Source organism: Tinamus guttatus, unplaced genomic scaffold (assembly GCF_059628265.1).
Source record: "Tinamus guttatus ecotype Peru unplaced genomic scaffold, ASM5962826v1 Tinamus_guttatus_pri_ptg000048l, whole genome shotgun sequence".
NCBI lineage: Eukaryota > Metazoa > Chordata > Aves > Tinamiformes > Tinamidae > Tinamus > Tinamus guttatus.
In genome coordinates this window covers 12,809,843-12,836,618 of record NW_028288582.1, presented here as the reverse complement: position 1 = coordinate 12,836,618, position 26,776 = coordinate 12,809,843, and the positions used below count along the sequence as shown (strand labels likewise).

General features: G+C 36.3%; 1 protein-coding gene across 5 annotated transcripts; it reads right to left on the bottom strand.

Annotated features, from left to right (window-relative positions):
- TRIP11 (thyroid hormone receptor interactor 11) lies at positions 1 to 26,776 on the bottom strand. Of its 5 annotated transcripts, none has more exons than XM_088539713.1 (21): positions 26,587 to 26,776; positions 24,196 to 24,272; positions 23,066 to 23,176; positions 21,831 to 22,106; positions 20,881 to 20,949; positions 20,066 to 20,231; positions 18,521 to 18,883; positions 17,836 to 17,876; positions 17,274 to 17,369; positions 15,904 to 16,110; positions 11,987 to 15,013; positions 10,580 to 10,720; positions 10,179 to 10,372; positions 8,686 to 8,849; positions 8,286 to 8,389; positions 7,896 to 7,995; positions 3,942 to 4,023; positions 3,221 to 3,335; positions 2,801 to 2,923; positions 1,658 to 1,805; positions 1 to 602 (listed from the first exon to the last, which is right to left on the bottom strand). In XM_088539713.1, exons 1-21 carry the CDS (start codon positions 26,723 to 26,725, stop codon positions 394 to 396), a joined length of 5,952 nt encoding a protein of 1,983 aa, XP_088395839.1. In that variant the 5' UTR covers positions 26,726 to 26,776; the 3' UTR covers positions 1 to 393. The 5 variants fall into 5 exon arrangements, with proteins under 5 accessions (XP_088395839.1, XP_088395840.1, XP_088395841.1 ...); XM_088539714.1 differs by having other exon boundaries at positions 8,286 to 8,386; XM_088539715.1 differs by lacking the exon at positions 15,904 to 16,110 and having other exon boundaries at positions 26,587 to 26,775.

Genomic DNA, 26,776 nt, shown 5'->3' with positions numbered 1-26,776 from the left:
TTCGACAGCTAATCACTTCAATGCAAGAACAGACCTCAACATCGAAGAGTTAAAGCTGCCCATGCGTAACTGAAACAACTTGCTGTAAGATTAAGGTCTATAAAGCCTTCAGTTTGTCTTGCAGCTCTACAAATAGCAAAGACCTTTTTTTTCCCCCACCTTAAAATCTAACCCACAACCAAAATCGATACCTGCTATACAGCCAGCAGGTACTCATGCAATCATCAGAATTTCCAAAGCGCTGGTTAGTTCATAATGAAAAGAAAAACAAAGTCAAATTGCAAACAAGTACACAACTTTTTACAAAAAGGCCCCTTTGTGGTATATTATATACAACATAGTGTTCTCATTTTTCTTAAAGTGCTAATATCATTATATTGGCTTCAAGATCATCTATTGTTTTAGAAGGTCTTTTAATACAGCACCAGCACTGGCATCAGGGGACACTGGCAGTGGTGTAAAGGTGGGTAAAGCATCAGAAATTGGCTTCATAAGCAGATGTCCAGAACTACTAGCAGGTGTTATGAGAGGCACTGCTGCAGATCGAGGTGCTAAAAATGGGTTTGTATCGGGTCTTCTGCTGGTTCCTGAGACAGCAGAATCTGAAATATATAAAATACATATATAAATACACACACAAAATAATACTATTTTGGTAGAGTCTTACAAGTCTACCCAATTTTGGAGTATTTGCAATAAATTTTGCAACTGCATTTTAGTTTTGTAATATCGAAATTAAATCTTCTTGAACTGGACTGCAGATACTCAGACTTCCATTCTCTCTACCTTCTCTCATCTTCAATCTCATCCACCACTACTTCCTCTGCCTAAACTTATTAAAATAAATCAAGCAAATACTGCTTTCCGAGATAAGTTGATATTTTACATGAGACATTTTTGCTTTTCACCATCCAACCATTTTAAGCATCTTTTAATATTAATACTTAATACAGATATCCTATTTCTCTCTGTATCAGCCTACAGATGTTAAATGTTTCAGGTAAAACAAGCTTTTGCAAATCAATGGGACATTAAGGGTGCATTTAAAGACACATAAAAAACGTAAGTAGAAGATGTATCAAACTGAAATGGATCTTATATTACTCAGAAACAAGTGCACAGTTCCTTACAGAATCAGCAGTAGAGCCAAAATTCATTCATTTCCACATAAGTAATCTAAGAGCAATTTATTAAAAAAAAAAAAAAGAGTCAAGGTTAAAGACACAACTTAGAAACAGATTTCAGATTGGGCTATGTACTCATTTCACTCCTCTCCAAGTGAGGAAGTTCTATATATCAGAGAGACATTATAATGCTGTCATTACTTATATTTTTTCACTCAGAGACCCAGGCTGATCAATAGGGATGCTGAAAATTAGGACTGGACGCACTGGCACACTCTATGGAGAAGTCTGCACAGCATCTGCTTTGACAGGCACTGTTGAAACCTCTCTAAATCAAGAGACTGCGTTCATTTCAAGCTTCTGTTTTGAGGATTTAGGAAGCAGGGAAAGGAAAATGAAAAAAAGAGGAAAAAATAGAAGAAAATGGTAGCAGCAGAGAAACAAATTTATAGTTCTCAGGTAAAGAAGCACAGAATCATTTAAATCCTTCTCAGAATTGCAGGTAAATTTACAAATTCTCCTTCAAATGTTACCGTGTATTTGCCCGCTGGATGGAGTACTGGTAGTTTTACTGGTTCCTGCTACTCCTAAAGGTTTCATATCTTGAACGGAGAGCTTTGGTGGAGGAAGGCTTGGGCAAGACTCTGTCTCAAGGAATTTCACAAACAATTCTGAAAAAGACTACAAGAGATATCCAGTTAATATATTTGTACCTATTTTTCAACAGAGCATCACTAAGTTAAAAAGCTATCAGCAGGCTATAAAACATTCTGAACTAGTACTTAAAGTAGTGTAGCAACAAGAAAACATTTTCGAAGTGTGAAGTTTCTGTTTTCTTGGTGAATGACATCTATGTGTAATTGATAAACTCCAGGGATAACACATACCTCCACCATGGTTTCATTAGGGATTGCTTCAAGGTTAATTTCAAACCAATTGTTTCAAGAATCCCATGTGGCAAGTGACACTATTTCCTGTGTCTGCACTCAAACCAAATATTCCTACCACATTAATTCAAACATCAGTTTCCTTTAAAATATTTTCTTGTATTTGACAAAAGCATCTTGAATAAAGGAAACATGGACTGCTTAAGGTGTCAGTGGCAGAACATAGTATTTTGCTCAGAACAGCTGAGGCTATACTTACAAAAGCATTAATTTTCTTCTTTTATGACTGCAGTTTATAAGATCACAATCCTTTAGTGACCTAATGGTCTGTATTATTTTAGTGAGAAAAAACAATGTAAAAGACAAATGGAGACACAGTCAATAAGTTTGATGTTATGGTCTTATGTACTGCTGACTATTAAAAACTTCCCAAGTCCCACATGTTTTTGACCCCCAGCACCGTTACTTGAAAGATACAAATCCCTACTGGAGGAGGTCAGTGGTCTATGCAGCCAGTAGAACAATAATCACATTTTGTTATTAGCTCAGCATTTAGAACCGTGTCGTTTTCATCAAAGCCTTCCTATTTATTTACTGGGGAGGAAAAAAAAAAAGAAAAAAAAAAAAACTGGAAAACTATGACAAAGTAATTGCATGAAGAAAAAAAATGAAACAAAATATAGTAAAATCACTAAATAAAGTTCAATATAACAATGAAACAGACAACCAGCATTCACATGCAACTCAGTTTCTCCACTCAAACATACAGAATGCATGATAAACCCTTACACTATTAAAAATGGACTGCTGAGTTGGTCTCAAAGGTGTAGTAGGGACACTTTTTGATCCAGCTCCTCCTCCAAGCCAGCTAGTCACCCATCTGGTAACTCCTCTTTGGTCTTCAGATAACAACTAGATAGTTAAAAATACCAAAACAAAAATAGAACAGCAGATAAAATAAAAGCATGAGGTTACCTATTTTATTCACAATCCACGTGGAAATACCACATAATCCTGTGGATAAACAAACCTTTAATTGTTGGCACATCTTTTCTTTCTACCTCTCTGAAAAACTAGGAGTTTTAAGTCCCGACTCTTTGTTTAAAAATATAAAACATTTTTCACAATACCTAGTGGCACATGTCATACCGTTTTCTTTTAAGCATATTGCAAATGAAGAAGGAAGCCTGGTTTTCAGTAAAATATTACCTGATCAAGTTCTTCCTTTTTTATTCCCAAGATACTTCCCATTAGCCTTAATACTTCAGGACGCTTCTTTTTTGGAGTATGAAAGTGTCCAACGAAGAGATTTCTCATCAGGAGCCTATAGGACAAAGAAAGCTCCTTATACAGTCTGCTCTTTTGTAACAGCTCATACAGAAGTATGGATGTCTAAACCCAGATGCATTTGTTCCCTGTACTTTTTCCTAATTTACAGTAATCAAAATGAACTAGCCAATACAAGAAATTAAAAGGAAAGCTCATCATTTCTTTTTTTCCTCCCTCCAAATTAAAGCATTTCTTACACAGCAAGCACTAATGTGGACAGTTTTGGAAATATTGTACTAAAATCAAAAATTATACATGAGCAAGGTCTGAAGCAAGTGCTAAAAACTAGAAAAATATTCTAGTATCTTGACTCAGGAGAGCATTTTAACTGGTACTTGTGCATGCTGCCAAATAAAGGCTTAAGGAAGGGGCCAGGAAATCCATTTGCCTGTTCTGACAGAAACGTGAAAGATCAAGCAAGAAAGATCAAATGTGCAGAATGTCCAGGTGATGTTCTCGGTGTGTAAGGGCTTACTGTTCCTACCTCTGGCACATTACAGCAGTTTTTCACTAATAGCTTTTCTCTCCATGTAATGGTCTAATCTCTGCATGTAATAAGGAAAAAAGAACAAAACATCCACAAGTGTAACGAAAGACTTACTTGTCCACTTTTCCTTCTGTGCTGTTGACAAGATTCATTAGTTTATTTTGTACATCTTCTAGCATTTCTCTTCTAACCTCACCTATAAAATGGGATTTCAAAACAAGTAAACAAAAATGGAGGACTTTTTCAATGCATTATTCATACATACTTACACACCATACTTCATATATCTAAATAAAAGCTCCATTTTCTAAACATGCATGATTCTAATAAACAAGTTAATTTTTAATTCATAACTTGAAATTTCTAGAACAATATTCAATGCTAAAGTACATAATCATGCAGAAGATAAATCTGCTGCAGAACTGATGAGCTGTCACCAATGTGACAAAGGGCTGGGAAGGAGTTTTTGATCAGGGTCTTAATGCTGTGGTTGCAATCCTTTTTCATAACCTGGCCAAACTCCATGGTTGTCAGGTCTTTTGACCTCAGTGCTCCTACCTGGAGGCAGTTCCAGAAAGTTACAATTGGATGGTTGGTGACTATCTCCTAAATGCCAGTCTGAATTTTCTTTAAAAATATGTTAACTAATGATATAAAGAGCTGCTGCAATAGATCCCAAGTGCAGTTTTACGTCTTGACTGAAAAAGTGCAAGAGGGCCCATTAGTTCAAAAGGACATCGGTGCCCTGAAGCAGAGAGAGGGCCCTTTCGGACTCCCGAGCTTATTGCTGTTTTTGGAGCTCTGCAAAATTCTGGGAAATGATAGAGTTTCTAGAAATCTTTTATCTTTTTTTCTGGGTTCTGCCTCCCTAATTAGATCTTCTTGCCTACCTAACTGCATTATTTACAACAGACAACCTAAGTTACAGACCCAAACACTTATCAGAGCATATTCTCACCTGAAAATAGAGCCTTTAGCACATGCTTCTTCCTTTCCCTTTTACCTTCCCAGGGCCCATAGAGTATTTCAAGATACCACATCTCATTTTCCGGCTCAATAGAGTATTTAACAACAATATATTTTAATAATAAAACTCCACCTTCCCTAAGCTCATTTTGCCTCGTCTATAGGCAGGTTCCTCAAACTTTTCCGCCCTTAGGAGTCCCCCAGTTTCTCAGAAGAACTACAGGCTGGGTCTGTAGTCCCTTGCTGGGGGTCTCTTCTGCTGAGCATCTTCCCCTGCCCTTGCTCAGGGCCACCAGCCTGCTCCTGGGCTCCTCACACTTCAAGCATAATATCCTCATCCTGGAGCTCACACAGCCCAGGGGCGTTGCTGCACTTCTTCATTCCTTGTGGTGGTAAGGAATGCAAGACTGGTATACAGCAAAGAACCAAGCAGGCTCTGCAACATCTTTTTCAATATTGTACCTCATAAACAGGAATTTTAGAGAGCACAGAGCAGATAGAAATTAAATAGTGTCAGGCTGGGAAAATCCTTATTCAAGGAATATAAGCATTAAGCTCCCCATTCAGAAGAGGTTAAGAAACCAAGATACCCAGACTATACACCAGCATATCCCGTAACAACTACATCCATATGCACTGAAACCCATTCCAATAATGTGACTGCTCTTGAGCATTCCTTGCTCTCAAAACACTAGAGTGAGGTACTGGAGAATGAATCCATGTTTTTAAGATTTGAAGATATTTAAAAACAGTCTATTTTGTAAGTGTGGTTAAACAGAACCTTGAAGCTAGAAGAAAAATAACCGTAATATATTTAGGGAAGGATGACAGTTGTCGGAGCATACCAGCAAGCTGATTTATTATTTGTGTCTTGCACAGCACAAAAGGGAAGAAAAAAGTTGAATTCCTAATGCCACAAGAAGATAAACAGCATCTGAAACTAAGCTTCAAGTAAATCTCATGCTGTTGCTGTTATTTACTCTACACAGCAAGACAACAACTAGTTTCCGGTTCAATCTTTATTCCCATAATGAATTTTAAAATAGATCTATTGACAATTTTAAAGCAAAATGTTATTGCTAAGCATTTTCCACTACTTCTGGGAGAATGCTTTAGACAAAGAGGATCAACTTCCAATGACAACTAAATCATGGGTACATTCATCCACGCAGTGACTGCAAACCTTATATTTTTTAAATTATTTTCTTCTAAAATAGAAGAAAATAGGAAATAGTTGAAAAAGACTTAAACATTAAGCTTGTTTGAGTAGAAAGACTGAATAACAAAAAAGACCCAAGCCAAAATTCAGCATGGACTGCTGTAAACCAAACATTTACAACAGTTTCCAATAATTTGTTAACCATTTATGGCAATCTAGAGAAACGCATCTGGTACATTTTATACTTTTCTATTAAAATCACTTTGCCTGCCAAAAAAATCCATAAAGAAATCCTTCAAAAGGTTTGGCCAGCAAAACTGTGTCTGGGAATGTATTTGGCCAATTTTCAATAAGCCATTATATGTTTTCTTGTGTAAATAGAGAAAACAGAGTTGTCTCCTTTTTCAATAAAAATTATGATTTATACTACAACAACATTAAAGTGTTGTTTTCTTTATTCAAACAAGCTTTTTTTTTTAAATTGAAATCATTTGCCAATACAACAAAGTTTGATAAAACATGGAGATCCAGTTTTCTGTCAAAGTTCAAACTCACTAACACATTCCTCCTCCTGCTTTGATGCACAAAGTTCTATGATCAAGATTTAACCTTTAAAGATTAAACTTTTGCTATGAAATGCCTGCAGTGAGATATTTGTAAGTCGTCTATATATACACACATATATTAAAAAAAGACACACCACTAGCAAAACCAGTAACTAGTGACAGACTCATATATCAAATTGAAATTTCATTTGTAAAATTCAGACTGTGAATTCAGGGAAAACTCTCGTGATATGTTTACCAAAGTAAACACTCATTCAATTATGTAGCAAAAGTCACAACATGACAATTTTGTAGAGGTCTTGCTGAACTAGTTGAGGATTTTCAAATGACTTTGCATTAATTATCCAGTCCCGAGGAGTCTCCTTAAAAACACATGCGAATCTGAGTGCCTACACATTTATGTATATAAGTCAAGAGTAAGACCATTTTTTTTTTTTAAATGAGGAGCAATAATTAATTAAATATGTTCACAGCAAAGGTCGCCACTGCATTCAGCAGAAAAGATGATGTAGGCACCTCCTCTGGAAACTGAAGCATCAGAAGTTCCACAGGAACTTAAGGAATAAATTCTTAACAGTGGGGGTGACAGAGCACTGGAACAGGCTGCCCAGAGAGGTTGTGGAGTCTCCTTCTCTGGAGATCTTCAAAACCCGCTTGGACACAGTCCTGTGCCACGTGCTCTAGGTGACCCTGCGTGTGCAGGGGGGTTGGACTAGATGATCTCTAGAGGTCCCTTCCAACCTTAAAGTATTCTACAATTCTATGATTCTAAGCCCTAATAGAAGGTGCTCACTCCAAAATTTCTCAAAGATGTAGGACAATGAACATAAAGCTGTTGGGTAACTGCAGAAAAAGAATAAGTTTCTGCTTTTGGAACCTCTCCTCTGGAGAGCTGCTCCTCAAACTTCATAAACAAGCCAGAATTTTCCTCCAGGTTTACATTTACCCCATACGCTCAGGGAAAGCATAACAGAGAATACTGCACTAAAAAGGAAATACAGCGACTCACAGAAATGAAGAGAAAAAGACAAAAGCAGGAAGAGTTGGAAATATAGGGGGAGTAGACACTACGCAGAGAGACAAGAAAAAAAGCAGTCTAACATTCCCTAAGTACTCAGCGCTGTTGGTGACATCCATTTATATCACATTATGTACATAACTGCCACACAGCTAGCCATGGAAAAGTAACTTTCACTTTTGGTTCAAGGAAACTTTGCAGGCAAAATTAGAGGTGAGCGCTGAGCTGTGACTACAGAACTCCAGCAAGACTCTCATTACTCTCTCACAAAAGAGAAATCTGGTAAATTTCGAGCAACACTACTTTGTCCCCTCAGTTCCTTGGAATATTCTACCAAAAGAGAGAAAAGTGACAGTTACCTTCTTTCTTAAGCTCCTCAATCTGTTCTTCTTTGAAGTCCAGCTGCTCAGTAAGCCTCGATGCTGCATCCAGTGCAGCATTTGCTTCTTCCAAATTTTCCTAAAAACAGAGCATGAAAGGTACAACATGAGAAGGGAAGTGACTATCACAACTATGTCAATGAAACACAGATCAAACATGACAGTTGCAAAGACTTTAATCACTTATAACGTAAGGAGACTACAAGATTTCTCAGAAAATGGATGTTCAGTGGAGCAATGATGCCTTCCTGGTCACCTGTTAGTCCTCTCCCTTCCAGAAAAGGGACCAAAAACATAACTTCACATATTCTTAAAACTAATAAGAAAAAAGAATTAGCCTTCAGTTTCAGAGAGTACTACTCAGCCCACCTGCAGTGATGCAACTTTTTCTTCCAACTTCTCAGCTTTTTCCTTCCATTCTGAAGACTGTTTCTGGTGTTTTTCCAGCTCTGCTGAATACATGGCCTTTTCTTCTAAAGGATTAGAAAACAATACAAAATGTAAGAAGTTCTTAGTTCACAATATTTAATTCTCTGTTTAGACATACATAGACATACATGTAAAACCGTACAGCAGAATTATCACGTGCAGCCATTAATTTCATGGAGTCAGAATTTTACTAAAGTTTGGTTTAAAGGCAAAAGATTCTGAAACTCAGGCCACTGCAAATAAAATCAAGTAACTAATATTTGAAAAGCACCAAAACACTAACAATCCTAAAAACCTCTTACTATGATCTTTAATTTCAGTATTCCATGATAAAACGTACCCTGTTGGAATTGCTCTAGTACCATCTGCAGGTTGGCCAGGGACAGTGCATACTGTTTCACTTGGTCCTGGGCGATGGTCAGCTGCAGCACAGTTTCGTCTCTCTGTTTGGTGACCAGGTTCAATTGTTCTTGCAAAGACTCAACCTGCATACTAGCTTGATGACTTCATGAAAATAAAATATATTTTTTAATGAAGTTAAAAAATCTTTAGAAAAGATCTTTATTTCTGCAGTAAGATTAGCCTATAGTTAATTTTAGCTCAATTTACAAAAAAAACAAAGGCAAGCATTTTTTAATGATTCTTCATGTTTAAAAAAACAAACAAAAAAATGGGTTGCTTACTGTAAAGCTACTTTGACAAAAATAGAACCCACGTCTTGCTAGTTTTATCAATTTATAGTGAAGTCTTGAAGACTGACTTAAGTGAATCTAGCTCCAAACTGACTAACAAATACCCCATTAATCTTTGCATGGCACAATGTATATCTGATTTAAACCCATGTCAAACATACTCCTTAGAAGGTAAGACTCAACAGTGCACACTAGGTGGGAAATAGGCTTTCTGAAATTAGTTGAGAGATATTTTGCAAGTATTTTTGATGAAGAATATAGAAATATTCTAATGAATAGAGGGTTTTTTTTTCTTTTTTTTTCTTTTTCTTTTTTTTTTTTTTTTTTTTTTACACAACCTTCTTCCAACTCTCCATTCCTTCCCCCGAATTCTATACAACAATTTATGCCCAACGAATCTATTTGTTGAGGCTGTTAGCAGTAAAATGCACTTGAATATGGAGCTACCTTTTTCTTCCCTAAACACTTGTTCATTTGGACAATTGTGATAAAAATGAATTCTTATGCTCAAAGCAACCAGCTTTTTCTCTAAAGTGCCTAAAACAAAATAAGACATGCACTCAGCATTTTTTTTTCCAGATTTCATTATTTTAGCTGAAAAATAGGTTGTGGCATATAAATAGAAAAAAAATGGCTTTAGTTTCCCAGATTTTACTGTGCATGCGAGCCTCAATGTATCTTACTTGATTAAAAAAAAGTTTACAGGACTTTGCAGTGTCTATGTTACTAGGTAGTGGATGTGTAATTGTTTCCAGGGCAATAAACAAAGCGTCACAGATGTATAAAGTGACGCTTTATACAGCGTTATACGCCAGGTGTATAAAATTCTCTGCAGTGAATGAAGCCTTCACTGTAAAGTTGGTTAGGTCTGTCTTCTATACAATATAATGCATTTGACAACAGCTAAACTGATAACCTGCAGCACTTTTTATTGCTTCTGGTTTTAAGCACTGTCAAATAGCTGAGATTTCTCTAGCTGCTTCAAAAAGGACAAATGCCCTTTAGGCAAAGCATTCTTTCTCATCTCAAGTGCTGAAGCATATTCTGGAAGGTTGATTCAATACAAGGAAGCCATCAGTGCCACTGCAGTTAAATGTAATGTTTACAGATAATCCCACTGCAGGAGAGATGAAAAGATTACCTGGCATTCTCCACTGCAGTAGATGAGGATACCAGTTTTTCTTCCAAAACGAAGACTTTCTTTCTCAGCTTGGCCTCTCTGTCTTCTGCAGCTAAAGCTTCACGTGTGTAAGAGTCTTCCATTTCCAAAAGGTGATTTCGCAGCCTGTCCAGTTCCTGGTTTAGGCGCTGTTCTTTCTCACGCAGGTGCTGCATCTGTGTAGAATTTATCTTAAGCTGCTTGTAGTAACACCTCTCATAAAAGCAATGTAAGCAAAAATAAAATAGCTCCTTTAAAGTAAATTGAATCTACTGATTCTAAACACTTTATGTGTGCTACCAAAAAAATCATCCTTATAACGAAGTTTTATATACAGTACTTCTTACTCATTTTTATGTTTTGCAAATTATTAGGTGGGATACCTCATTCTGCAGGGCACTGCTCTCCATTTGCTTCTGTTTGAGGGCTACCATGACTTGGTCTCTCTCTTGCTGAAAGGTAACAGCTTTTTCCTGCATTGATTTAACTTCATTTAACAGTTGATTCAACTCCCCTGTCTTGCCCTGTTGAAGTAGCAAAAAAGCATTTAAAATGTTTTTCTTCCAAAAGAGGCAGCATGTGCACAGAAGAATTTACTCTAAAAACAATACTGATGTACTAAAGGCAAGACCCATAGAGCAGAAAAATACATTCAGAAAAGATATTATTTTGAAGTTATTTCACTGACATGTTAACAGGCAAACCAAGTTATTCCAAAAGACACTATGCAGATATATTGCCTTAATTGATCGCAGTGAACAGATATCTAGCAGTCTTATGCATTTCAGGTTCCTTCATACTTAAAAATTTCAATTTTTCCTCCACGTTTGCAATCTATGCTCTGTGATATGCTTACTACACCATACACATGTGAAGCATCAGCCTAGGCAAGTCACCTTGTCTCAGCATAAGAAATCTCAAGAATAAAAAAGATGAAAAGATGATCTAATACCAAAATATATATTTTTTTATGAACAGAGGAAATGTCCACCACATTCTCAGATGTCTATTTTCAACAAAATAATTTTACCATTTAAACACAATTTATAACTTTACACTAACACATAAAGGAGAAGCTTGGGTATGTCAGTTAGGTATGCTTTCAAAGCTACCTATGAAACTTGGAGAAAAAAAAAAAACAAAACAAGCTGAATGCTATTTAGCAACTGAAGAAACATCAGCTTATTATTTCAAAGGTGTATATGCACACATATCTTTTGCTGAATACTATACTTGAAAATAACAAAGCTTTTGTCACTGCAACTTTACAGTATTTATTTAGAGGACAGGAGAAAAAAAAAGGCAACTATGAACAGAATTAACTATCTTAAAGCTTTCTAACTAAAACCTGCATGAAAAAAAAAAATCTGCCTATAGCACATCAAAGAGTTTGTTGCTTGTTTTCCCAGGTACCTTACACTGCAGGCTTATTTGGGAAAGCAGTTTGAAAATGCTCCAAAGAGATGGCAAGTTATATTAGTGAGACAAATGAATGTACAGAAACCATTATGAAGTATCCTGACATTCATTCCAAGAATCCCTTAGTCTCTCAGGCTTGCACTGGAGTTTTTCCAACCATAAAATGAGGATACATAAACCCACAACAAATTTGTAAGTCATATACCAGCTGATTCTTAACTTTGCAGCAGGAGAATTTTTGTTCTAGTGTAACACAATGAAGGATGAGAAAAAACTTATTTCTAGCAAATACTTGATGTCTATATTTACATGAAAATTTATTACTATGTGACTTATTTAAATAAGAAAATCATAAACAAGAACACACATACCTGTTCTTTTTCTTTTAACAGACTTTCAAAAGCAAGAGCCTTTTCTTTCATTGAGTGGGATTCAAATTCTTTCTCTTTCAGCATCATTGAGAACTGCATATTAGTCTCCTGAAGTGCCCTGAATTCTGTTTCTTTTTCCCTACACCTTGTAACTATTTTTTCATTTTCTTCTTTCAGTTTTCGAATATCCATTTCTAAAATTAGATTTCTTTCTTTAAGATTAGTCACAGCTTGTTTTAAAAGCTCATTTTCATTTTCTTTGTTACTAAGATTTTCACTCACAGAAAGTAACTGATCACTTTTAGATTTAATCAGTATGTCTTTTTCCCGAAGTGACTTCTGTAAAACATCATGTTTTTCTTTGATCTGCCGCATTTCTGAATCATTTTCTCCCTGGCCCTTTCTCTCAAGCTCTGATGCTGTAGCCACTGAATCAGATAATCGTTGATTGTTTTCCTGAAGAGTCCTAATAGTTGCATCTTTCTCTTGCAACTTTTTTTTCAGTTGTTCCAGTTCCTTCTGAAGGAGTTTAGATTCATCACTGAGCACTTCAGCAACACTGTGCTGAACTCCCGAAGACTGTGAAATAGCAGCAGCTACTGTGACAGATGGTGTTACCAAGTCAAGTTTTCCCAGGAGGAGATCCTTGGTGTTATGTAGCTGTCCTATACTATGTTGCACTTGTGCCAACTCCTGGCTAAAACTTTTCAGCTTTTTCTCATTTTGTTCGTAACTCTGGATCAAGCCACTGTAATCTAACTGCAACTTCGAATTACTATCACTTTCAACTGAAATTTGTGCTTGAAGTTTGTGTAGCTCTTCTTGGAGGTGAGCTGACTCATGCTGCATGTTCTGAACCGTGGTCATCACCTGTTGCTTCCACTCCTCCATTTTCTTTACTTGTTGTTTTAATTTATCACGTTCTTGCAAAAGTTCCTCGAACTGGTTACTGTTAACACCTCCCGACCCATGTTCGGTACCTGTACTGGATGTCTGCAAGACAGTCAGCAAGGTTTGGCATTTTTGACTTAGAGCATCTATTTCAATATCCTTTTCTCGAATGATACGGGATAAATTCTGAATAGTTTCCCTAAACATGTCTTGACTGCTGTTTTCAAATCTACTGGATAGCTTTTGATTCTCTTCTTGTAACCTTGCTAAAGCTGCTTCTTTAGCAGCTACTATATCCATGATCTTATGGTACTCTGTTTTTAACTGACTGTTTTCTCTTGTCTTTTCACTTAAAACCGCTAGCACTTGTTCTCTTTCCATGACATAAGCTTGCAGCTGCTGCTGAAGACAAAGAACATCCTGCCTGTAGGAAGCTGAGGAAACTCTAGCATTGAGAGCTTGTATTTCCAAGTCTTTCTCTTGAATGATTTGAGTGAGTTTGCCAACTTCATCTTTGGACAACTGATCAATTTGTTGACTTAGAGAAACATTCTTTTCATTTAAAAGCTTAATCTCCATTTCCCTCTCTTTGATACCTTTTACTAGTCTTTCAATTTCAACTTTAGATAAGTCATGCTTTTCATTTCCATTTTCTCCATTAAGTGTCTTAACTTTGGTTTCCTGAAAGAGATCAGAGGAATCAGTCTGAATAACCTGCCTCTCTTTGTGCAACTGAGCTTTAATTTGTTCAATTGTTTTCTGTAAATTTTTTATTTCCTCATCTTTCTCCAAGAAAAGTCTTTCATGTGTAACATTCATTTGTTCCCGCTGAAATTTAGACTCATCTATTTCTTTTTTTTGCTCCTGCAAGGACTGCTGAAGTTGCACTGTTTTTTGATTCTGATCTTCTATTGTTTTTTTGAGAACTTCTATTTCCTCTTCAAGATTATTCTTTATCACTTTCAACTGTGTTACCTCACTTTCAAGTTCAATAATAATATCTAGAGTTTTAGGCTCAACCACAGGTAGGGACCTACTTTGTTGATCCTTAAGACGTTCGATTTCTTCTTTCAAGTGATTATTTTCTTCCTTCATAACAGCAAGACTTTTGTCTTTTTCTTCTAAGCTTTGTTTTAAGACATCCTGCTTTTTTGAATCTTTAATATATTCTTCAAGTTCTTGTTGCACCTGTAAGGCCTGATTTTTAAATTTTTCAATAAATACCTCTTTTTCTTTTATGAGTTCTGTCAACTGCTTCTGTCCTCCTAAACTGGTAGTCAACATCTCTTTTGTTTCCTGGTGATCAGCTTCCATCTGCTCAATGCTCCTTTTCAGTTCCGCAATCTTGAAGTCTTTCTCCTGATTGAGTTTAACTAAGCGCTCGTGCTCAAGCTGCAACGTGCTGGTGTCCATACGACGTGCATTTGATAATTCCTGAAGCGTTTGCTCATACTTGCGTGCTTGTTCCAACAGCCGTTTTTCCGTCTGGCTTAATTCAGTTTCCAGTTGCCTCTTTTCCATTTTCAAAGCCTCCGTGACAGTGTTCTTTTCTAATGAAACTTTACTCTTCTCCGAAACCGCGTCACTTAGCTGCTGTTTTAGTTCTTCGCAGGCTGATAGCAATTTTACATTTTCTAGTTTGAGGTCAGACACAGATTTCTCCAAGTCTTCATTTAGTTGCTTATATTCTGAAATGTCATTCTGTAGTTTTGCAATTTCTACGTCTCTCTCTTTAAGGATCAGATCTTGACAACTGTAGTTAGCTTCCTGATTCTTTTTTTCTGTTACCTTGCTCAAGGATGCAGAAAGTTCCTCCTCTCTCTCTTTTAGTCTCTGCTGCAAATCTGTAATTTCTTTTTTACTATGCAAGTTACAGTCCTGGGCTTTCCTTAACTGTTCCTGTAGATCTTTAATATTATCTTGAAGCTGCTGCTTATTTATATGTAAATCATTAAGAGCAGATGAACATTGGCTTAGTTTTTCTTTATGACTATTTAACTCCTTAATAGCTTCCATCTTCTCAATTTCTAGCTTTGATACCTTCTTTCTTTCAAATTCTATGTCACCTTTCAGCTGTTTCATGGCACTATCCATTTCTGTATGTTTTGCCAGCTGTTCCTTCAATGTAATCATATGCTAAAATGAACACAAAGAAGAATTCATTAGGAAAGAAGAATCATCAGAACACTGGAATTCATTCATTTTTATCCTTTGGGGTTCAAAAGAAAGATCCTTACTTAAGGAAAAAAGCTGGCACATAGTATCAAGTAATCATTGCCAAATTAAAAACAAACTTTAAATAGAAATAAACTGCATTTCACTGAAAAACACCATCACCACCACACTCCAAAATCCCTAACCACACAAATCAAGAAATACAGAAAGACATTAAATGCCTACATTCATCAGGGCAGTTAAAGCTATTATGCAGCAGATATCCATTACTCAAAAACAAGCACTAAATACAAATAAAAAGTGACTCAACTGAGTATCTGCATATTCTATTTTAAATTTCTTGCTTTTTTTAAACACCAGTGATAGGTTTCATTTTATAGGAAAGTATTTTAAATGCTCAATTCCACAAAGTAAGCAATACTGGAAAAAATATGCCTTGCAATTTTATGCTTAACCATCAGTTGTATGCGGACAGCAACAAATGACCAACAGATTTTGATTACATATTATTGGTGACCTCCTTTGCTCCACAAGTGCTCACAGTATGAAGAGCTTGTAACAAAGTAGCTGAACTACTTTGAACTAACTTAAACCTGACAAAAGGTAAAGAGGATGTGACAGAAGTCAAAACTCTAGCAGAAAAAAAACAGCTAAGACAACTTGCAGGCAAAAAAAGAAAAAAAGTAATTTCAATTTGACATAGAAAGGAAGAATTTGCTATGGGCATCCTGCATGATTTCCTTGCCAGTAAAGAGGAAATACTTCCCTTTGGCAGAGGAAAGGTCCTGTAATTCTTTTACTGTCACAGGAAAATGTATACTTTCCTCTTTTTATTTATTTATTTATTTTACCTGAGTAGCTTCTTGGTTCTGTCTGTCCAGTTCTTCCAACTCTGCTATTAAGGTTTCTCTTTCAGCAATACTTTCATTTAATTCATGCTCTTTTCTTTCCAAATCTTGTCTTAACTGACTTAATCCTGAATTCTGATCGTCAGGATATGTAGAAAGAATATCCTCAGTTTTATGTTGTGCTTCTGTCAGTTCCTTCTGAAGTTCTTCCTTAAGAGAAGGGGCAAGCAAAAAATATTAAACTTCGGCCTACTGAAATTTAGATTTCAGACGTTTTCTTAAACAATTAAAGCAGTCATTTTTTATACAGAACCCTTAGGACTACACGAAAATCATCCCAGTTAAACTTCCTTCGTTGTGAAGTCTTTGTCTACATTCATAACAAACACAGTGACAAATGTTAGCAGTGCCATACGTAGGTTTCTGCACAGAAACAAGCCATGGTCTGACAAGTGACATTACATCCACCTCTGAAGTGCGCATCCCCACTTGGGATCTCTTAGAGATACCCTCCACACACAGTATGCTGCACGTTGGGAAGGCAAGTTTTAACCAAGAACACCTGAAGAAAACTCATATGAAAAAATCACTGGAATACTTGAATTCATGCAAACCACAGAAGATCTCAGTTCAAAAATATCCCTGGAAACAAATTAAGTGAAATCTTTCAACCTAGGGTTTATGAGCTAAGACTGCGTTCCACACAGACTATATGGCTCTCTGCTTAGTAAATAAGACGGAATGTACTATTATTGCAGCAGGAAAAACAAGCAAACCAACAGAACTAATGAAAGTATCTACACTGAAATGTGGCTACATGGATTGAGAGAAGATGTGAAAAAAATTGACAGATTTTACATAGTACCATTCAATGCCAGTGCTTCTGAAAACCTTGACTATAATGTAAGGAAATAATTCAGAATACTTAGAACAAGAATCAATTCTATAAAATTGTAAATGAAATATATTTATGTAAAACACAGCTTCCAAAATGCAGTATTTATCAAATAAACAAAAAATATTCCTTGATGCCATATTAAAATATGCGGAGTTTTCCCTTTCAGCAGGTCAAGTGAATTCTTTGAAGTAATATATAAAAATGAAATCCTTAACTGAAAGACATGTAATAATAAAAAACATAATACTCAACTCATGTTGAGATAATAATATCTCAACTATATGTTGATATAACTTGATATAATCAAGATATAACTTGATTGATCTGTTCATCCAACTGCAACAATCAGGTAATAGTACATTTAGAATAAGAATAAAAATAGAACAGTATTATTTTTAGGTTTCAGAATATTTTAATGCTTTATCTATATTGCATGATATATTTAAACACAGTCCAGAAAAACTAAAACACATACCTTCTCTTTTCTCAGCTTTACATTTTCTTCTTTAAGAACCTGTACATCTGGCATAAATGTCGGAATATCCTTCCCCATACCAGTAAAATTGCCAGTCTATAAAGAAAAAGAAGCACAGAATTAGTACTTAAACAAGGAAATGTTTCAAAAGAGGATTCTAAGTATTTAAATAGTACTACTTGTAATCAGTCTGTGTTAAGAAATGCTGAGAAATACATACATGACATGAACATAGTTTTACAGTATCTAAGATATTACCTATGTAGTAATTCAAGTCCATGTTCAATTAATACTAGAACTATATGTTAGAGCAGCTTACATAATAATGTGATAGGAGGAACACCACTACTTTCTTTAACATATTAGGCTGTGGAGTTTCACAAAATCCAAATATACTATTTTCACTACTTCCATATGTAATTATAAAGTTAACTTAATTTCCTTGATTACAAGACTACTTAGAGAAGCATGAAATCTTCAAAAAAATTTTTACAGTACCAAGAACGTGGTTTCCCAGTTACAGTTAGGAATACTGTTAGGGCAAATTTTCAAATTGTTTTACCTGATTTAAACTTGAAAGTCTTGCTATTTCCCTTTCTGCTTCTATAAGGGAAAAGGAAAAAAATTAGAGTGCTACAAACAACAACAGACGATTCTCCCACCTTGCCTCCAACACAGCTCCACTGCCCAGAAGGGAGAAGCGTTCCACACTGTTTTGTGATGGTTTGTATGTTTTAGGAGTCAATGCTTTTAAGAGATTTGTATGTACTATCAATATCACCACCACAAAGTACAGTGCTATTTTTACAACTGAACCCACATTAGGAGAACTTTGGTACGGAAGTGCATTAGTAGAACAGTATTAAAAGATGTTCTAAATACAGATACACTTGTACCACAGATATATTGCACAGATATATTGTCTCTCTTGGAGACAATATTAGCATCAGCCTGCCTATACAGACACAACAAAAATGTACTTCTAGCATTTGAAGAAAACTTCTATTCAGAAATACTTAACAGTTAAAGAAAGAAAAATCCTGATAAGCTAAGTGTCTGCCAACCGACAGAAACGCCTACAATAATCAAAACAGCTGTAATTATGTTTTCCTTCTCTGTTGCCCTCACCTCCGTAGTTAACTCTTTGCTAAAACAACATTTTTCAGTTGCATCTTTTAAAAATAAACTCTGAGCAGGAAGAGTGGAAACCTGTGAGGACGTGATTAACACACACACAACCTTCATACCTAACAGTGCTTGCTGTAGTCTGACAACATCTTCTGGAAGTGATGTCTTGGATATGAACTTCTCCTGTTCTTTCAAGGGAGCATCTTGCTCTGTAATAGAACTTTGAAGTTTACTAAAATCAGATTTTAGACTTTCATATTCTTGTGTTATTTGGATATTTTTGGTCTTAATCAGTTCTTGTTCCTTCAGAAGAGTTCTTTCTTTTTCTCTGGCAGAAGACAGTTTTTGATTTAATTTTTGTATTTCATCTTCTAGGTCCCTTATAATCTGCAGGTCCTCTGCTTTTCCAGCATCTGGAGCCTGAATATTCTTTTTCTGTTCACTAATTTTAGAATCATCTGTGGCATCAGTGCTTAAGCCATCTAAAAGGCAAAAAAAAAATTAATACTTTTTAAAAATACTTTACATATATATATTGTTTAATACTAAGCAAAACCAGCTCTGTAGATCTTTTACCCAAGTCTCCTTTTCCTACCTTTCTCCTGAAACAGAGATATGATTGTTACATACAACTTTTTAATATATGTATTAACATCTGAAGTAGTGCCATTGATTAGATAAACAGCTCTTCAAATTCAAAATTGTTTTGAGTCAGTGATGTGTAAGACAGGAGCTACAAGATGCAGGCTGATCGGGTTCAAATTAAAATATGCTTGACAAGGAAATGTAGTGAAGGTGACGGAAGCTAAGCAACCAGGATAAGAAGTTTCCTATTTTACCAAAGCACAAGCCACCTTGATGCAAAATCAGTATTTTATTTGATTATTGGTGGCTATCAGATAGTACAATATTTCCCATATGCGATGCACTTTTGCTAGCAGACCTTATCAGATAGTGAGGTTTTTTTTTAAATCTGTTTCAAGGTCTTAAGCTTATTTGAGAATATGCACTGTTTCGAAATCAAAGTTTTAACACCTCACAAGTTATAGGCATATAGGTATTTAGGTCCCTCCACTCCCCCACTCTTTTTTAAGGTGTGTATTTGTGCAAAGAAATCCCTAAAGGAGACCTAATTGACAAGACTGTATTTTATATATTATGAAGGATTTGCAAGACACAATGAAAAGTGTCTTACGACAATGGCTGCACTTCCACAAGCTAGCCACACCATAGGGAATTGTATGGTCCCTACTGCAAGCTAGGAGCTCAAATCAACTGGTACAAACGAATTCTCAACAAAATTATTTTTGTGTTGAAATGTTCTTGACTTCAGCACAGCACATCTCTTCCACCTCTATATTTAGCTAAAAAACATGAAGTGTAGAATTTAGGGAATAAAATTTGATATAAATAAAAAGACTGTCTCAATTGATAGATGTTAGACACTGAAAGGCTATTATTCCAGTATTCAATCCAAGCACAGTGTTTAAGATACCAGAATATGTGTTGAAGCATAAAGCTGTGCTGAAGTTTAAATTCAGATTTCTAAGTATCATGTATTTGTCACGTACTACACTGTTCATAATACACATATTTTATACTTTAACCAAGCTTCACTGTAAATTAAAGCAGAAAACATCAAAAACACACATGGTAATAAGCACCTTGCTGTAGCTGATTCTCAAGTTCTTCAATTCGCTCCTCATATTCACTCAGCTCTTCCCGATGTCGACGACTTATCTCTGCTAGCTTTTGTCTGTGTGCATCTTGCAATACCGAAAGTTCATGCTGATGTTCATCTACTTCTTGACTTAAATTCCGTTTGAGTTCCTAAAAACATTGTTACATAAACAGAATGTTAAAATTCAGTACACAGCCTTAGGCAAGAAACAGAAGAAAAACTTTTCCAAGTAAAATTAAAATATTTCCTCATAGAAGAGGCTGTTTCTTAGTTTTTAAATATTAAAAAATACATGTTGTGCACAACACAAAGTAATAAATTGTAATCTCTAAAGACTGCTTAAGCCACTGAAAGTGGATACAGCAGGACACATTTTAATAACTTTCTAGTATGACATGCAAATCTGTATTTGTTTCTTAAACTAAAAAAGTGTTGAGGTATTTCTGAGAATGCAGGTAAAAAGTATTTTGAGCATCTAAAATTCATTATCACAAGCTATCAACTGCTTCTGAACACTAACTGCCCCTACAGATGCCAGCATCACCCTTTTAAGTACTATATTCAGCAAGTTACATAAACGTTCTTTCCCCTAGATTTCAAAACAAATCTAATAATTTTGAGAGAACATAGCAACATTTCAGTCTGCAGTAAAGTACCCTCTCCCCCACCATTATTTATAGAAGAAATGCAAGTACCAATGCTACAAATCTCATCTTTACTCGTGAAAGCCTTGCTGCATGCAAACCTGCAAGAATACAGGATAAGACAGGACTGGCTTGTCAAAAGTTGTCATCTTACCTTAACGATATTTTGCAGTTTACAGATTTCACTTTGTTCTGCATCACTTGCTCCTTGCCCTTTGGAAGGCTAGGCAAAGAAGAAAAATACCATTTCCATGTGGAAAATGTGATAAAACACCTAATATTTTTCATGCAAATACTTCATTGATAGCATAACTGAAGACAGAAAGCAAAGCAGCCAGTGTCTACCATGATATATTAAGATTATCAGATTACTAACACGAAGCAAAGTTTGCTCAGAAAAAAAAAAAAAAAAAAAAAGGTAATTTTAAAGCAAGCATCTTTCCACTCCTCTCCCCCTCCACTACCTGCAAATGTATAGATGTTTGGTTGGGGGAAGAGGGTAACTGTCACACCTAGCAAGATAAAACGGTGGTTTCATTTTACTTTGCTATTTCCTTGTGGACCAAGTAGTATCTTGGATATCAGACAACGGCTTGAGAAATAATGACTGACATCAACAACAGCTTGAACGATTCTTCTCTTTCTTGTCTTAGCAGACCAAATATTGTAACTGACATATCGCAGTGAGAAAAGAATAAGGAAAAATAATATGCAAACATCTAACTACCACTTTGAGCAGTATTGTGCTGTCAATAAACAATGAAAAGTATTTCCAGGAAGAGGAGTGTTTTTTACAAGCTGCATAAAAAGTAAACCCTGAAGTAGTACTAATATTCCTGATCGGTATTTATGGAATGCTTTTCCTAACTCAACAGTTCATGCTTAAATTCATTCTCAAAAAGCATTTGGAAAAGTCACTCAGTGTGCTCAATGTGTCACGAACCACACAGGTAATGGAGGTCAAAAGACTCTTCCATCGAATCATGTTGATTCTATAAAACTTGAAAGTATAAAATAAAATAACACACTGAAGGAATGCTAAATGCCCTGAAAACACTAATCCAGACGCACAGAGGAGTGAAGAGAAGGAGGTGAATCACTCACCTGTGCAATCTGCTTCCAGTGTTCGACCTCAGATTCAAGTCTAGAAACTTGATTGGACAATCTGTTTATTTCTTGCTGTGACCAGATTATATCTCCAAAATCCATGTCATCATCTTGAAAACCTGAGGAATGTCTAACCACTGGAACAAAGGAAGCTGATGTAGTAGTTGGTGGCAAAACACCAGCTCCCAATTGTGCTGACTGAGCAGCTGTCTGTACCTTCTGCAACTGTTCCTGTAGTGCATTCTGTCTAGCTTTTAGATGGCTGATTTCCACCTGAATATGCAGAACACCGTGCATTATTTTAATTAATCTGTAAGAATATCAATATATATTCTACATCATCCCCTTTAAATGTTTTAAACCAACCCATGCCACACTCCCCTTACCACGATTTACTGAAGATCTTTGCTGATTTTTCAGCTAACAAGTTCAGGCTAAGAAGTTGTATAATAAATTAAAATCTTCAAGAAGGGTTTGAAAATATGAAAATTAATACTTTATTTACATTATGCTCCACATTTCAGAGTCCTTATCCACATCACACAAATTAGACGCATACAATTTTCCTTTAACATCTGTATATTTAGTGAGCAGAGTATCATACATCTCATGACTCTGCTTCTTCTAGTTCCATATATATTTATAAATAAAGCAGAAGTAAAACGTATCTTGTGTAATATTCTTGGCACACTAGTGACTTTCTTAACTTAAAAGGCTGTAAAAACTCACATTTACACAGTAGTTCACAGAGCTAATCCATTTACATCACAAAGATAAACTTGCTTAACTTATGTTAGTTCTGTTCCAACTGTACAATTTAAAGATAAGTAAGTTAAATTCACCAAGAAAAATAACTGCTTCAAATGAGTACTTGTTGTTCTGCTACCTTCCTTAACAAAGATAACTGAATTAGAAATACAAAACAGTTATAGTATCCTTTCCCACAGTGATAATGAAAAGGACACGAATTCTGATATACACATAATATTTCTGAAGATATTTCTCTCTTCTCATCTATGTTCTGGCAGCTGTGGTTATATTATATGAATTGTATGAAATTTATGCCTTAGTCTCTCAGTCTCTAATACATAAAGAAATTTATCAGTATATTTACAACTGTGACTGATACTTCCAGTGAAAACGCACACATACAAAAAATTAACAAAAATACTAGTCAACATAACACAAATTTATTGAATGTACTTACTCAAGTATTTTACTCTGTATCATACCTCTTTTTGCTGTAGCTGATTTCGATACTCTACAGACAACTGCTTTATCTGAAGCTCTGCTGATTCATGCTTTTCTTCTAAATCACTACAAACTTTTTTCAGTCTCTCATTCTAGCAGAAATGAGAAATGGATGTTAAGCTCTGAACAACTAGTTCTTGCAAAACTAGAAAAGCAGAAGGTTGCTAAACAGTTAAAAAAAAGTTAGAAAAATCATGTTATTTTACTCAAAACACATTGTAGAAGTAATTTCAAGTGTGGCCCAAAATAATTTTCATGTCCAAACTTTCCAGTTTTACAGACTTTAATTTTCACTCAAAGGTTTGTGATGACCAGACCTAAATGCCAAGAAGAAAAATTTCAAAGTTGAATTATTCTTCATATGATGGATAGCATTGAAAGGTGGAATTTTAGAACAGCCACAGAACAAACCAGTGCCAATACCTGTATAATTCAGTATCCTGTCTCTGACAGCGACCAACAGCAGATGCTAAGAGTCTAGAAACAGGACAAGCAAAAGCTCAATATACCCTCCTACCTTCACTCAGCTAATAAGGGCAGACAAAGCACATGAGGGTGGCTGGTTTACAGATAAAAATGACAAAAGCAGCAGGTCCTTCTAAAAGGACACAGCTACTTGCCACATAAGTACAAGGGATTTTAAAGTTGGAGTAAACAAGCATGCGCATCTATAGCTATGTCAAAAGGACCATACAGGAGACAATGCGTGCTGCATCGGAGAGCACCACCTCCAGACTCTGTAGTTTCCCATAAAAGATGTACCGTAGAGCACAAAAGCAACCATTCCAGATTTGCTTTGACTTCTGGTCAGATGTAAAACATAATGAATCACCTAACTCTTTAACAGCTAAAACTTACTAAAACTTTAAATGGAAAGAATATGAAGTCAATCGCTAAGGTCCAAGCCCCAGCACATCACAGGGCACAAATCTGCCCCTCTAGCTGTAAGGACAGTTAGTCACCAAAGAAAAGAGCAAGACTGTACCACCACTGCCACCTTGTTTCCAGAATTTCACAAGGATGAGCATCTTCAGTGCAATATTTTGTTTCGGCCAGCCACACAATCATTTTTATTTATTAATTATAGTAAATATATTCCAAAATATCTTACTTCTGACTTCTGTGCTGCATTAATACTTTCTATTTCTCTGAGTCTAGAATTGGACACATGGAGTTCAGTTGCTGCATCTGAAAGAAAAATGAAACTTTTGAGCTTTGCTAAACTAAGTCTGTTACACAGATACCAAGATCAAAATTATCAGCAAACATTTTTTACTCTTAACTACTTTAATGTTTATTCCTATGGAAATGTCTGTGTATATTAACTGCTGTGTATTTCTGAATCTGCTCTCCACTTAGGACTTTGCCCTTAACATGACAAGTTGTATTTCCCAATAATTTCACCTGAAGGTTCATAACAACTATTAGTTGCACAAAATACACACCGAAGTGAGGCTGACTAAAAATTCAAAAAGAGCAGATCATCACAAAAAGACCAGCGCTTTCTCTGTTAAAAATAAAACAATAAAAAACAAACAAAAAACCTTACACACCACTCCAGAAGACATATACAAAATTTTGACCATAACAACTTATAAACCTGGATACTTCAGCGACCAATGTTTCTCAAACAGACTACGTGATTTCTCCTCTGCCCCACTTTTTAATGGAAGGAAATGATATTTTTTCATTTCACAAATAAAGGTTATAAGAGCATAGATAATTGGCTAGACAGCAACACTGGCAGTCTTTATAAATTTGAAATAAATATAAACATACAAGTAATTGTTTTCTAGTTTCCCACATGCAGTGAGAGGTGCAGAAGCAACAATCTGCCCACAAAACCTGTTAACCTGGAGATGTTCAAGTCTATAATCTGCAAACGCGATCATTAACTTGGCTGGAAATCAGGCAGTTAAGTAAAAGGAGTAACATTAAAAGCCAGGGTGAAAAGGAAAGTGTTTTTTAGGCGATGCTGTATGCAAAGACCTTTACTACAGCAGAATAGCATTTAGATGCTACTGGACTGTTACATCCTCAAGAGAGTAAGGCCAGTATGTCATAAAAGACTTTTAAATACAACAAAACTGTTCACAGCAGTATCTACCAGTCAAGCACAACTGGGGATAACCCCTAAACATCTCTTACAAAGTGAAGCACAAGTCTGTGAACTGGAATCTCAGTTTTGTCTTTTTTTTTAGGATAAAAAAAAAGACATCAGGTGACTACAGAGTTTAGAAGTATAAAGGAAGTTTCTAAACTAAACTAATATAGCTTTTAGACTACAAAATAATTGCAAGCACATGTTCCAGAACTGAATGAAAATGATATCTTTCCTAAGTCATCAGAGCAGGTTTCTGTCTTCAGAGCAATTTAACCATTAAAAAAAAAAAAAAAAAAAAAAAGAATAAAAGCCCAGAAAAGGCCCAGAAGTCTCATCCCAATCGCAAGATAATGTCTTTATACAAAAGCTTCACAATTGTGAAGCTGTAGACTAGGCAAAATTGTTAAATTTGACATTCTAAGATCAGCATTTAAAAGTCACAGCTGTTCTCTGTGGTTGCCATTGTTTATACTTCTTTTAGAATATTTACTTTTCAATAATTTTAATTTGCAGAATGACTAAATAACACTAGTAAGATTAACCTATGATATGCATCACCACTTTTTTCAAGAAAAATCTAAAGTTTTATTCAAAAACACCTTATGAAAAATCATAGAACTCTTAAAGCTGTTCTTTCTGTTTTGCTAACAGGGTGAGACTTCTTTGAATTCTGGCCATAAATTAACTGATAATGCAACAACTTTTCTTCCTCTGTTAGATTCTTCCTTCAGCTAAGGAAATACTATATTCTAGAATAAGCTGACTGTTACTTTATTCACTATCTTACTCTGATGCCTCAGTTTTTTTATTGCCTACCCTCTGTACCTCATGTTCTCCAACTTGGCCTCAGGAGAGTGCAAGGCAACCCACCCGGGCCCTACCGAAATGTAAACAACAAGCACATCAACCGTACTGGACCTTTGCCTGGCTGACACGTCAGGCTTCAGATTACAGAGAAAGACAGAAAAAAAAAAAAAAGGGGAAAGAAAGAAAAAAGAAAACACCACCACCAACGAACCCCCTTCCCTCTCTACAGCTTTATCTGGCCACTGTTCCTCTAGAGGCAGCTACTCAGGGGGCGTTTTAGATAAACTGAACCAACACGGCTATTTGGCAGAACATTCCTGTGGGCTCTCCTTACGGATAACACAAGCACTCATGAAATTCGGAACCTTCAGACCAAGACAAGCCCAGCACGGGTTCACCCCTTACAGCACGGCCTGTCAATACGTTTGTTTACATCCCAGGCGCTGAGGACGGAGGAGCAGAACAGAAACAGACACGAAACAGCCGCAGGCGGCACCTCCCCGGCCGGCACCACCCGCCGCTTCCCGGGGCAGCTCCGCGGGCCCGGCCGGGCCTGTGGGGGGCCGCGGCGGCTCCCCCGGCGCCTCTTACCGCCCACTTCCTCGGCGCCCTCGAGCAGGATGTCCTTGGTGAAGCTGGAGATGTGGCCCGTGAGCGAGGACAGGCTGCCCCCGACCTGCCCCAGCGACTGGCCGAGCCCCGAGCCCAGCCCGCCCAGCCACGACGCCATCACGACCGCCTCCTCCTCGGCTGCTGCCGCCGCCGCCGCGCAGGACTCAGC